Source organism: Echiichthys vipera (genome assembly GCF_963691815.1).
Source record: "Echiichthys vipera genome assembly, chromosome: 3".
In the NCBI taxonomy this organism is placed as follows: domain Eukaryota; kingdom Metazoa; phylum Chordata; class Actinopteri; order Perciformes; family Trachinidae; genus Echiichthys; species Echiichthys vipera.
The window spans coordinates 27,231,585-27,244,590 of record NC_139828.1 but is presented as its reverse complement, the minus strand read 5'-3'; the positions used below and the strand labels follow the sequence as shown (position 1 = coordinate 27,244,590).

The 13,006-nt window shown below is 42.4% G+C and overlaps 1 protein-coding gene across 2 annotated transcripts; it reads left to right on the top strand.

Moving 5' to 3' along the window:
* The first annotated feature begins 340 nt into the window (after nucleotides 1–340).
* sap130a (Sin3A-associated protein a) lies at nucleotides 341–11,181 on the top strand. 2 transcript variants are annotated; one of them, XM_083911529.1, is made up of 21 exons: nucleotides 341–432; nucleotides 1,109–1,233; nucleotides 1,323–1,585; nucleotides 2,269–2,436; nucleotides 2,530–2,638; nucleotides 2,754–2,869; nucleotides 2,966–3,090; nucleotides 3,529–3,676; nucleotides 3,773–3,863; nucleotides 3,978–4,082; nucleotides 4,221–4,362; nucleotides 4,865–4,980; nucleotides 5,208–5,501; nucleotides 5,584–5,761; nucleotides 6,771–6,869; nucleotides 6,976–7,337; nucleotides 7,446–7,691; nucleotides 7,779–7,904; nucleotides 8,015–8,118; nucleotides 8,885–8,998; nucleotides 9,794–11,181. In XM_083911529.1, the coding sequence occupies exons 2-21, from the start codon at nucleotides 1,125–1,127 to the stop codon at nucleotides 9,950–9,952; spliced, it is 3,174 nt and encodes a 1,057-aa protein (XP_083767655.1). In that variant the 5' UTR covers nucleotides 341–432; nucleotides 1,109–1,124; the 3' UTR covers nucleotides 9,953–11,181. The 2 variants fall into 2 exon arrangements, with proteins under 2 accessions (XP_083767655.1, XP_083767656.1); XM_083911530.1 differs by lacking the exon at nucleotides 2,269–2,436.
* The last annotated feature ends 1,825 nt before the right edge of the window (nucleotides 11,182–13,006 follow it).

The following is a 13,006-nucleotide window of genomic DNA, read 5'->3' as shown; positions in this document are numbered from 1 at the left end:
TTACTAAAAATCTGTACTTTTCCTGAATTAGTTTGAAAGCAGGATTTAAATAAACAGATAACTTCTTCCATCAATGGCTTATGTACGACGACTTTGTTTATGACATCGTAATAGAAGTATCCACAGTCGGGCAGTGCTAGTAGATTAGCTCCAGCTTTACCTCGGCTTTCTCCGGCGACCACGTGACTCCGGTGTTGCAGGTCGTAGCCCCCCCCCCCCCCCCTCTCCCCCTGCAGGTTTAGGTTGGTCAAAACATTTCCGGAGCTCTGATTGGTCCGAGATCTCAGGGTCTTCTCCCTGATTGGTGGAACAAGACAGGGAGGTCCGGTTCTTCTTGAGCGTTCTTCCGGCTTACATGTTGGAAAAAAGAAAAGACGAATGGAAAAAATTGTAATCCACAAAACGACCATTGCCTAGTACCTCCACGATACGGTAACGTCTGCACACATGTAGAAACGTGTTTGTCTGTGAAGCCCTACGAAGTTTACGCAGTTGTAGCCTTTAGGAAGTTCCCCATTTATCACTTAAAGCCGGCGGCAGCAGGGCTAGCGACTCTAACGTTAGCCTGCTGCTAGCTACGATAGCTGGCTAACAAGTTAGCTTTGTAGTTTTGAGGTTACCGAACCAACATGAGCGACTATAGAGGTTTTTGTCTGACTGAGCTGGTGTCGCGTTTGGACATTTAGATGTAGGCATTCGAAGAGTCGGTTTTGTTCGTGCGTTTAAACTTGATATTTGATAGGCAACGACACAGTTGTTGTCGAGCAGTTTTGTCATGTTATTGTCCATCTAACGGTAAACAAAGGTCCACAAAATGTCTTGTTTTTCCTAGGAAACTGTATCTATAACGGTATCTATTTTTACCAACACCCTTCGTTTATCGTGAATGTTATCGACTTGCTCTTTCTCGCCCGTGACCATATCACTCCTCAGCGCTACATTAGCCTGTTTATCTCCCCGCGCTGCCTGTAAAGGGTTAAACTGAGGCTTTTATTGTTGTAGACGCCCTACATGTATATCAGGAATGCACTTAGCTGAATTCAAACCTTTATGATATCACCGGAATGTCTGTAACTGGAATTAATGTACTGTCTTGACACTATTTTAGGCCATAATTAGTTAAAATGAGCTCCCAGCAATTCCCCCGACACGGGCTGCCTGCTTCCAGCGGAGGAGCCCCTCAGATCCCTGCTGCAGGAAACCTGCTGTCTGTCAATCAGCCGTCAAATCCAGGTAACTTATTGTCATGGAAAACATTAGAGTTTGTATTTCATGTGTGAGACACCTGTACGTAAATGTGAAATCAAACTGTTTTTCCTCAGCTGGTTCAGATGCAGACAGCAGTCGGGAGGACCGCGGGCAACAGGATCATCCACCTGCCGGAGGCGGGGGAACCCTGGCATTCAGAGATGACAAGCAGGAGACCATGGTGGTCAGACCTTACCCACAAGTACAGACACTCGGCCAGCCACAAGCTACTCCCCAAACTGTTCCCATCCAGCCTGGCACACCTGTGGCTGTACCTGCCCCCTCTGTCCACCTCCCACAGGGCCAGCCTGCAGTCCTCACTGAGGGACAGATGAAGGTGATGGTTGTGTCTCTTAACTGTTAAAACTTGTTGGATCTTTATGTATATGTTTGGAAAGAATGTGCATCTTTACCATCTTCAGTGTGAGATGAAAACAGTTTAATCATACATAATTTGGCAAAGATATAATTAATTCTGTGGTGGAAGAACAACAAAATGTCACTGACTGAGGTTGATTTTTCCCCTGTTATGGGTTTTTTATGTAATTGTTTGAGATGTTACACTCTTGAGCAGTTCTTGAACCCTGTGACTGAAAATACATTTTAACAAAATTTCAGCGACTGATTTTCAAATGTTTTAAATAATTCATGCGGCATAATTCAACTGCAGCAAAGAGATTTGAAATATCAAGTTGATATGTTGATTTTATACCTAGGTAATTAGGTAGTTTTTCTTTTTTTTGTTATGGATACACCATCTACTCAATTAGTAATAAATCCAAACAAATTGTTCCCACAGTGCTTACACTGGAAGCACATTGATAGCTAATTATTCTTACTAATTGTGCTTGATAACTGGTCCATCAACAACATTGACTGCCAACTTAATAAGGATACTTGCTATGTGCAAACAGTGTTTTAAGCAAACATGTTGTGTCATATTGTCATATGTTTTGGGGGGTTCACCTAACATCGTAAGAACATTGCAAAAACAGAAATGTTTTTGGGGTCTTTTTGTAGGCTGTCCTGAAGTTACCTATTCCGAGTCGTCTTATTGCCCCAGCACCAGCTTCCAACCAGGGTCATATCCCTATACCCCCCAAGGTGCCTGGTCACATTACTGTCACCATAGAGAGCAGTATTGCTCCAACCCAGTCTATTCCTGTGGCAACTATCAGTGGTCAGCAGGTGAGTGCACTGTAAGGATGCTGTTGCAGTGTATGTTATTGTCTCTTTCTTGCTGTTGACTGAAGTTGTGTTTTTTTCTTTATTGTGTTTCAGGGTCACTCTAGCAACCTACACCATCTGATCATTCGGGGCAGCACCCCTGCACTGCAGATTGGGACTCCTGCTGTCCCTCCCCAGACCTTCACATCCCATTTACCTCGAGGTATTTATGATGTAATAAGAGCAGTATGCCAGTTTGCTTGTCCTTAAAACAGGAATTCGTTTGCCACTCATTTGTAGCAGTGCATTTCTCTACAAGAGTATTTCTTTCCCTGTAGGGGCTGCTGCAGCAGCTGTGATGTCCAGCTCCAAAACTGTCCTGCGACCAGCCACCGGAGCAAGTGGGGGCCCCGGCCAGCCTACAGTGCAGCACATCATCCACCAGACTATTCAGGTACCAGTTTGTACTTTCATCTAAAGAAGTGTTGCTATCATGTTGGACCTTTTTATAAACATTTTGTGTAACAATGTAATCCTCCTCCGTCCACAGTCCCGCCCTGCTGTAACAACGTCTACAGCTGTGCTTCCGACTGTGGTGGCCCCCATTTCAGCAACTAGAACTCAGTCCCCAGTTATCAGCCCAACAGTCACTCACTCTGCGGAGGTGGCACATGGGTAAGTGGCAGTCCAAGAATGTATTAACTAGGGCCTAAATAAGAGCTGCATGTGTAGGTACTAGATATTTAATGATTTAAGTTAACTACATTTAATGACTGAGTTTAACAGCAAAGTGGAACTAAACAGTCTGTGCTGATGAGTTGAACCCCCTTCTTTTTAATTCCTAAACAGCCATTTGTGTTCTTTAATGTAGTGCTATATTTAGTCTGAATGGCATAAGGCAGGGCTTGATGCTTATGTTTTTTTAACATGACAAATCTCGATATACACAATATTGTCTTATCCTATATCTTGTTTGGAAATATATCAATATATTTTAAAAACTGGATATAGATATATATACATAGAGATGTGTTCTGCTGACCATTCCTTCTGGACTTTTATTAAACTATACCCGTGTCTGATGCACTAAAGGGGCAGTCATTTTTTTCCCAGGCGTCAAGGGCTGACCATTAACCCACCTCCAGCTACCGTCAGTATTCAGAGGACTCAGACGTCCCGGGACACCGCCACACGGATCACGCTGCCGTCTCACCCTGCAATTGGAGCTCAAAAGCCTCAGCCTCCGCACACCATGACGCAGGTTAATGCTTCTGGATGGCCGTTTACAAAAATAGTGAATAGTCATTTAATACAGTGATACAGTGAATAACTGCTCTTATTTTTTTGTTGCTCACAGAAGCCCATCTTTAGTCCTGTGACGCCGGTAGCTGCAGCAACTGTTGCACCAATAGTTGCCACTAACACTGTGCCATCAACCACCACAATAGGTATTAACTTAATGTATATTTATGTCTACAAACACAAACAATTGTAACGTTTGACTAAAGGAACACAAAATGAATTACGCAAATTATTGATAATCCTGTCTTCCTCATATTTAGGTTCTGTGCCACATACCCAAATGACCAATAACACTATTGTCACCATGACAATGGCTTCACACTCCTCTCATGCTACAGCAGTGACCACCTCTGCCATCCCTGTCGGTGAGTTGGCCAATTTGGTGTCTTTGGTTGGAACACTGTTGAGCGCTTCATAAGCAGGAGGTGTTATCTTAATCTTAAACAAGACGTAGTTTGTTTTAATGCATCTTTCTCTTAACCATTCCCCTGTGTTGTTCACAGCTAAAGTAGTCCCTCAGCCCATCGCCCACTCATCATCCCGTGTACAGACCGAATACCCCGGAGAGAGAACCAACCTCATCCCCATCCCAGGCCATCGGTCATCTCCTAACCCTGTCACCATGGAAGCACGAAGTGATAACAGGTGAGCATACAATGTAGTTGGTCAATCAGTCTCACTCATTGACACAGTTATACCAGGATAAAAACAAACATCCATAAAATGCACATTTTCTGGTAATAAGGAGACCACTGATATCATTTGTTATGTTGCGGAAAGCAAGTCAAATAAACTGAAGGAAATCTCTATATGCTTGCCATTGTAGTTTGTGTTATCAGTGTTACAAAGTGTCACACAGTGTTACAGTGTTACACAGTGTTTGGGCATACGTTGATGACATTACTTGCCCCCACACCCCACAGGTGTTTGGCTTTTTTATAGAAATGAAAGCCATTTAGTTAATTTTTGCGTATCAGTGGCCACAAATGCGATAATTTATATCACATATCATATAATTATACAGTATAGTGTGTTTTAATGATATAATTATTTATTTATCATTGTTATCATAATAAGGTAAAACAGAAACATCTATGTGTTATGACTTCATTTTGTTTATTAATGTTTTGTGTGTTTTTTTTTTAAGGCCCTCTGTGCCTGTTCAGTTCCAGTATTTCCTGCCGGCGTACTCCTCGTCATACCCTCTGACGCACACCTACACCCCCATCAGCAGCTCTGTATCTACCATCCGCCAGTATCCTGGTAAGCTCCCTTTGCTGTTTTACTGGCAGTCAAAGCTCATGGCTGTGGTGTAACATACCCTTTATTTTCTTTTGACTGGACATAAAAAAGCTTGGACTGTGACTAATTGAAATGTTGACAAAATATGCTGAACTCTGTACTTATGAAATGTGAAACTAGAAGGTTAATAACCCTGTAACTCGGAATCACAAAGATCTCATTTTAACTGTATTTTCCCTTTCAATAAGTTACTCCTCAAGCTCCGAGTTCAGCAATGCCAACCCAAGCTGGCGTAGGCGTGGCAACCACTGTCCATCTAAACCACATGCAGCTGATGGCAGTGGATCGGCTCGGTCTCCCATCTGCGCAAATCAGCACACAAGGGATCCAGCCAGCACCAATCACTGCGCAGGGCATTCAGCCTGCACCGATAGGAGTGCAGGGCCTGCATACGTCTGCACCAATCGGCACACAAGGACTACAGCAGGCACCGATAGTCACTCAGCAGCAGCAGCAACAAGCGCAGTCTGAAGCAAAATCTGGTATTGACTAAATCTATCCTGCCTCAGTTAAAGTGAATTTGTGTTAAGTGCTTCACTGAGTTGTGGACTGTTTATACTTCAGGTGTTGTTCTGGCTGATGGCTTTGTAGCTAGCCCCATCAGCAGCACGTTCAGCACCACCCAGCCAGTTGCCACCATGGTGCAGGCACACACCCAAGGAGGAGTAGGAGTAGGAGGAGCCCCAACCCTGGTCTCCTCCCCGAGACCTAGTATCCTCCGCAAGAAGCCCGCTAATGAAGGGTGAGTATAACACCAGCATGTGAGACAGTGGGCCTGTTGGAATATATTGTTATCAGTTTATAACACGTTTGTGTTGTAAGGTTCAGTAAACTTTCTTAACAGCTCAAAGGTGTCTTAAATAATTCAGAGCAGCTTTGTGTTTGTGAGATTTGATCGCTGGCGTAATCAAAATAAGGAAGGAATTGTTCAATGAGGTTTGATGCTAAAATATGTCACATTTTTAGAGGGTATCTCTTGCTTTTTTGCTGAGTCATTACAGACTGTGGTTACCTCAAACTTGACCTAATTTTAGACCTAAACAGGAAACTGGGTTCTCGGCTGCTATGTACAACACTGACTTTTTAAAAGTAGGCCTTTGAACGGCACATACAGGGTCTGTACAAAGTTTGAAAGTATTGAAAATATTTAATTTCACGATTATGTTTTCAGGGATAAAAATATGCTTTAATAGAAATATGCTCCTTGAGAAATGCTTGATTTTTCAATATAATATCAAGCTCATGTTAATCAAAAATGTCATCTCCTGATGTTGCAAAGCTGACCCTAATCCAAAATGAAAAAGTAAAGAACTGAAAGAGTAGCCATTAACACTAAACTGTGGTAATGTAAATGTTCTTCTGGGATAATAGATAAGTCCTCTGTTGATCCCTTACTCTGCAAATGAGCAACCTTTAAATAATCATGACATCAAAACATACGGTACAATCACAGTTAATGAACAGCTGGTAAAATAAACTGACAATATATGTTGACTGCTGTGGGTATAGATGCATTCTGTGAACTTCCTGTTTTCGCATTTGCATTAACAGAAACTATTTAGATGCGATAATAAAGAGTTTTTGGTTTAAGTATATTGAAAGTGCTTGAATTTTACTCTTCAAAAGCTGTATGAACCCTGCACATAGTCACTTTATAGCAGGATGACTGTCAGCGTGAGACTAGTAAAGTTCTAACAGGATGGCTAATTGTTTACTTCTAACAAACCAATCCTGCTTGGTTTGTGTTTCAGTTGTGTTCGTAAGAACCTGATCCCCGCCCAGCCCAGTGAACCCAATAGTGGCAGAATGGAGAGTGGCGTGAGGGGAGCAGGATCTCCCCGACCTGCAGGGTGAGCCTCCGTCACATCAATCACATCAGTTACATCTGTGTTCACGTCCTGTCATTTCAAGTTATGATACAAATCTGTAACCTGACACTTTTGATTCCTCTCTCAGCGTGAAACCCAAAGCTGAGGTGCACATGGCAGTGGCCCCTCCTGTCATGGCTACAGTGGAGGCACTGCCTTCTCAGGGAGGAGAGCAGCAGGCCGTGTCCTCCAATGCCCAACACCTCGCCCAAGCCATCCCCACCATGCTCGCCACACCAGGGCCTGCACCTCCCTCCCAGCCGTCCGCTGTCCTTTCAGCCCTGCCAGCAGCCATGGCTGTAACACCCCCTGTTCCAGCTTCAATGGCTAACACTGTGGCCTCCCCCACTCAGCCTGCAGCCAGTAGCACTGCAGCATGTGCTGCTAGCTCCGCCTGCCAAGATTTGAAAATTAAGCAGGAGGTGGAGGCCATGGACACATCCCAGCCAGGTGAGCAGCGGATCAGTCATCAGTGAAATTAATTATTGTAAAATTGATGAAGGTAAGAAACATGAAATAAACACACAAGTAAACAATGTGTTTATCTCTTTCCCCCAGATCCCAATGCAAACTTGTCATCAGCCCCAGCCCTAAACACCCAGGCCTCCACCCTGAACACTCCTGCCACAGGAGATCTCATCCCCGGGGCCTCCCCAAGAAAGAAGCCCCGCAAGCAGCAGCATGTTATTTCTACGGAGGAGAGCGAGATGGTGGAGACCAACAGCACAGATGAGGAGAAAGCCCCAGGCAGGCCCATCACCGGCAGGGCTGAGAGACGTGAATCTCCACCCAGGGAATATGTTGGTAAGTAATGTCATGCCACCCATTGTTGCAGTGATAACGATGACGTGTGTAATCAGCACTTGCTCAACACTTGTTCTTGTCTTCCAGATGAGGAAGGAGTGCGTTATGTACCGGTCAGGCCTCGACCACCTGTTACTCTTTTGCGGCATTACCGGAACCCCTGGAAAGCTGCTTACCACCACTTCCAGAGGTACAGCGACATCCGGGTCAAAGGTCAGTAGCTTCCTGGTCACCGACAAAAATGCATATTTTCGTATTCAGCAAATGAGAATGAAAGATGGTGGCTTTTTCTTTCTAACAACAATCCTTCGCTCTTCTCTCAGAGGAGAAGAAGGGCAACCTACAGGATATGGCCAACCAGAGAGGAGTGGCATGCAGAGCACAAGGCTGGAAAATTCACCTGTGTGCTGCGCAACTCAGACAGTTGGTGAGTTCTGACCCCAGACCTGCACCAGTATAACTCTTTTGTATTATTTATCTTAACGGTCTTCTCGAAATCATCAGTGATCTTGATAAAGGCCAAGTTTGGTTTGTGGTGGACAGACGGAATACACATTAGCACAATGAAATCGGCTTTGTCCTTATGTTGCAGGGAAATATTATGACCATGTATGTATGTTAAACGTATATTTGTTAGAATTAAAACATAACAACAACATGGGTACATCTACTACGGAATCCCCTGAAAGGTAATGTGGCATTGTTGGCTAAAACCTTACACAAGACCTATGTCCGGCGGCTCACTTCACTACCCACGTTACTGTACCAGTCAAAGGTGAAGAGAAAGTGTGTCCAAACCTTTGACTGGTGCTGTCGATCTTATGTTTATCTTCTTAAATCACCTGAAAATAACAGCAGTCTGCTACAGTCAAAACACACAGACCTCTTGTGTAACAGATATGACCAGACGCATCAGCTGTAATATACAAATAATGTCCAGGTGTGTACTTAACTTTACAACAACGCTTTTTGTTGTTACATGTATTAAACATATTGTATTCAGGCAATTCATTCAGTGTGGCTTTCTCACCCTCAAAACAGCCTAATTAAGCCTCAAAGTAGGAGATAAACTTAGGTTTTGGCCAACAATGCCCGAAAACAAAAATGCTTTCACCTCGCCTTTTAGGGTTTCCGTACCTCTTTCATTTTTTTGATTGGACTTAAAAACAGTGTGTTTGTTACTTGTTCTGTAGTCGAGTTTGGAGCATGATGTGTACAGCCGCCTCTCTACCCTTCAAGAGGGCCTAATTCCTAAGAAAAGAGCAGGCTCCGATGATGACCTTCACCGAATCAACGAGCTAATACAGGTATGAGTCCTTTTTCAGATCTTATCTCTGTCCATACTGACCCAGTGTTAACACAGTGTAAGGCTCATATTGTTGCTTACCACGGGCTAAAAACACGACCGCAATGCATTGTGGTATGTGGGAGTAGAATGTAGTGTACATCATATGTACACTCAAATTAGCTGTGCAATGTGGGTATTTTAAAGTGGACTATATAGCAAATGAAAGTAACCACGAAGAATTCGAACACCACTAGAAAATGACGTTCACACCATATAGTGCACTACTTTTGTGATGGGGAACGATTTCGAACACAGCTAATGAAGGACACGTCACGACAGACACCCAATAAGGCTAAAACGGGGTCAGCAGAGTTGTTAAAAGTCTCAGTTGTAGGGACTCAAATATGCGGAAGCAGTGTCGACATCAGGCCTGAACATAGCAATTGTTATGCGTTTTAAGATGAAAATGTAGTGTGGATAGGGTAGCGCAGTAAATGTATTGTCAAAATGAAACCAAATGGCTGTCGTATATATATTTTTCTGTATCGTTTCTATCGCAATGTTGAAAAAACAGTGGTTGAACTGTGCTAGGGCAATATATCCGTAATTTCTGTTCTGATCCTTGCACATTATGTTATTTGTGATTGGTTTAAAGAAATAGAACGCCAAGGCGTTTTTTCCCCCATCCCAGAATGAGAAGATCTCCACAGAGACTAGGGTGGATGTAGCCTTTGTCTTTAGCCACTGTTGTTTGCTTTCACACACAGACAGACGCAAAGATGTGCTTTCAAGGTTTTTGTGTGTTTGTCCTCAGGGTAACATGCAGCGCTGTAAGCTGGTGATGGACCAGGTGGGCGAGGCCAGAGACACCATGATGAAAGTGCTCGACCACAAGGAGAAAGTTCTGAAGCTGCTGAACAAGAACGGTGCCGTCAAGAAATCCTCCAAACTGAAGCGTAAAGAACGGGCATAAGCTCGCTTGGACCTTTTTCTCTGTCGACACCCACCGCCAGCCCCTCTCTGAAGGGGTGATGGAGCTGCTCAGAATTTGGTGCTATGATTTGCTGCATACAATCACACGCACCCTCCCTGTCCGTCTGAGAGTAGGGAGCAGAGAGAAGTGGCAGGAGGGCTTCCAGAAGCAGACAAGCCCATCAGGAATAGGTTCTCATTCAAGACCTAACACACCTATTGAGCGTAGAGCATTGTAGGTTGCATTAGAGTGACCAACTGGACGGCCCTGTCACTACAACCACCCCCCACCCCCACCCTTTTTTTTTTCTAAATTTGAAGGCCCCAGAGACCAGTTTTACTAACCTACTTTCGGCCTCTTCTTTTAAGACAATTTTGAACTGAAACTTTGGGAATCTTTGATATTTGGCTAAATGAGTATTTCAGTTAAGGTGAACCACATGAGAGTAACTGAAATGGTCAAAGCCAAAGGATTTAAAAGGATTCCTTTAGAGCTTATCTCATTTCATTTATCTGTGCCTTCATTTTGTCGGTGTAAGTGAAATGGACAGGGACACATGAAAGCTGTTTCACCTGCTGTTGAAATATTCTTAAAATATTATTCTGTCATCGCTTCCCCTTTTCTCCAAATATCCTGCACCTGCATTTTCTAGTTCAGATTTGTTCATCTAGTATGGATAAACCATACCTATTGCCAGCCACACGTTTAGATGTAATCTAAAAGATAATGGAATGCTTATATTGGTAGAGTTAAAAAAAAAAAAGTACAAGCAGAGAACCTAAATGTGTCAAATTTTAATTCATTTAATATCCAAAAAAATGCTCTTAAAGGATAAATAGATGGTTATCTGAAAACGAGAACATACTGCACATGCATAATGCCAAGTTAACTTTACATTTAAACTGCTGTGAATCCTCTACTTAGTCCAAAGTGAATGGAAGTGAAGGCGGTAAAAACAATATTCTCCTTTGGTTTCAGAAAGTAAAGAGCGAGAATCCTGGTGTGATCATACTGGTGGATTGAATTCAATGTAAATCACTGTAAATGTGCTTTTGGTTTTCCATTGACCTGGTTATTCTCAAGTTTTGTACTCAATGAAACATTTTGTGCCGTGTGCTGTGCGCCGCTTCATTTTGCAGAGTGTGACGATAATGACGTTATAAGATGAAGTGAGCCCGAACCATCCAGCTGTTGTACATTGTTTTTGTCTGTGTAATTATAGTAAAGATACTTAAACAATACCACATACACTGGATATCACTGTTTATTATTGTTTTCCTTTAACGCTTAAAAGGTCCCATACTGTAAAAAGTGAGTTCCATGTCTTTTTGTTGTTTTCATTCTTTTTCTTTTTATAAAGAGGTGCTTTATAAATACTGTGAAAGTATCAAACGCCCAGGCAACAGAGAAACACACAGCCTGTATTCAGAAACTGTCTTTTAAACGAGCAGTCAGGACTTCTGTACTGTTGTGATGTCACAAAAAAACTATATATGGGCAGAAAGTGCTGCTACAGTCAATCCCCGACTGCAATGACAGCAGGAGACCCAGAAATACGGACCCATCAGAGCTGACTAAGAGATAGACTGGAAAAGCTCAAAGAGACAGGAGCTTAAACAGAGGGTGAATACAGGTATATTCAACAATGTGTTTTTTAACTGTTATGTTCTAGTAGAAACCCCAAACAAGTGCTAACCTTAAAATGGACATAACATGGGACCTTTAACAGTTAAATTAAAAAATGTTTTTCCACTTTAATTTCTCAGTCTAATATAGGTTTTTATTATTGTACATGCTTAAAAACATTAAACCACATTCCATTGCCAAACTAGATAAACTGACTAATGCTTTACAGTATTATAATGGATCCTCTCAAGGGGCAAGGTCAGACACTGATCTTTAAATATGAGGAACATGCTGAATAACCGGGCAGATTGTAGGATTTCAGCTATTTCATTGTCCTCTGCGAATTTGTTAATGGCTCAGTCTGATCTCTCAATCTGATCCCAGACCGTACAGCTTGTATGGTATTAGCTGTGATATCACATTGTCACATCTCCAGAGTGAGCCCAGTCATTCCTCTTTACTATCTGCTGTTTACAACATAATTGCATGGAAGTACAGCACAGCCCGTTGACCTGTGACGTCTGTTTATGGATCAGGGAAAATGACTTACTGGCATTTGGATAATCCACTGTCGCCTTTTAATGGGATTTCTGGCACACATTTGCTGATTCTGTCGACAAAGAATACAGTATTCAGTGTTTCTAAGAAAATTAGCAAAGAAAAGACTTCAAGGTTTCTGTGTCTTGTACACATTTTTCTGATTCATTTAGTTTTCCATATATTTAACATATAAATTATGAATAGTTGATAGCAGTACTGCTGTAGCCTCTGTAGTCTCTAGTCATCGATCATTGTGAAGCCAAGTATACATTTTTCAGCAGACAGACTTCTGATAATTTACAGGGAAAGAACATGTTTGAAATTGACATGTTGAAATTTGATGTTTAACCACGAATTGTATCAATTAAGATCAAAACATATGGAGTATTGAGTGTGTTGAGTGTGTGAGTCTGGGTGTTGGTGACACTGGGTGGCTCTACCTTTGCAGGAGCAAAGTCAAAGGGCCATAAAGGGCTGTTTGCTGGGAAAGCTTCCTGCTTCATAGTCAGTCAAAGGAAAGTTCCCTCAGCAGCACCAGCGGCAGCTTTCACCAAAGACAACTATTCTCAGGTAAGAGTTAACATGACACACACACACACACACACACACACACAACAGTGTCTTCAAACCTGTGATTACACTCACTGTCTTATTAATTATAAAGAGGCAACATGATTGTGTTGGGTATTTTTCAGTATGAGCCCACTGTGTTCTTAAAATGAGATTATGTACAAAATCATTAATAGAAGTGTTAAAAGTGAAAATCATAGATATGCTAAGATGTGTCTAAATAAAATTGTGGTAATGTTCAAGGACCCTAAAGCTTCCTCCTAATTATAAATGTGTTTTGTCTTTTTAAACAATCTCTTATCTACAGTACTGTATATT

Coding starts and splice junctions, on each gene's coding strand:
- sap130a (XM_083911529.1), top strand. CDS start 1,125: ATGAGCTCCCAGCAATTCCCCCGACACGGGCTGCCTGCTTCCAGCGGA. Junction 7,692..7,778: donor TCCACCCAGGGAATATGTTG/GTAAGTAATGTC, acceptor CTTGTCTTCCAG/ATGAGGAAGGAGTGCGTTAT. Junction 8,119..8,884: donor CTGCGCAACTCAGACAGTTG/GTGAGTTCTGAC, acceptor CTTGTTCTGTAG/TCGAGTTTGGAGCATGATGT.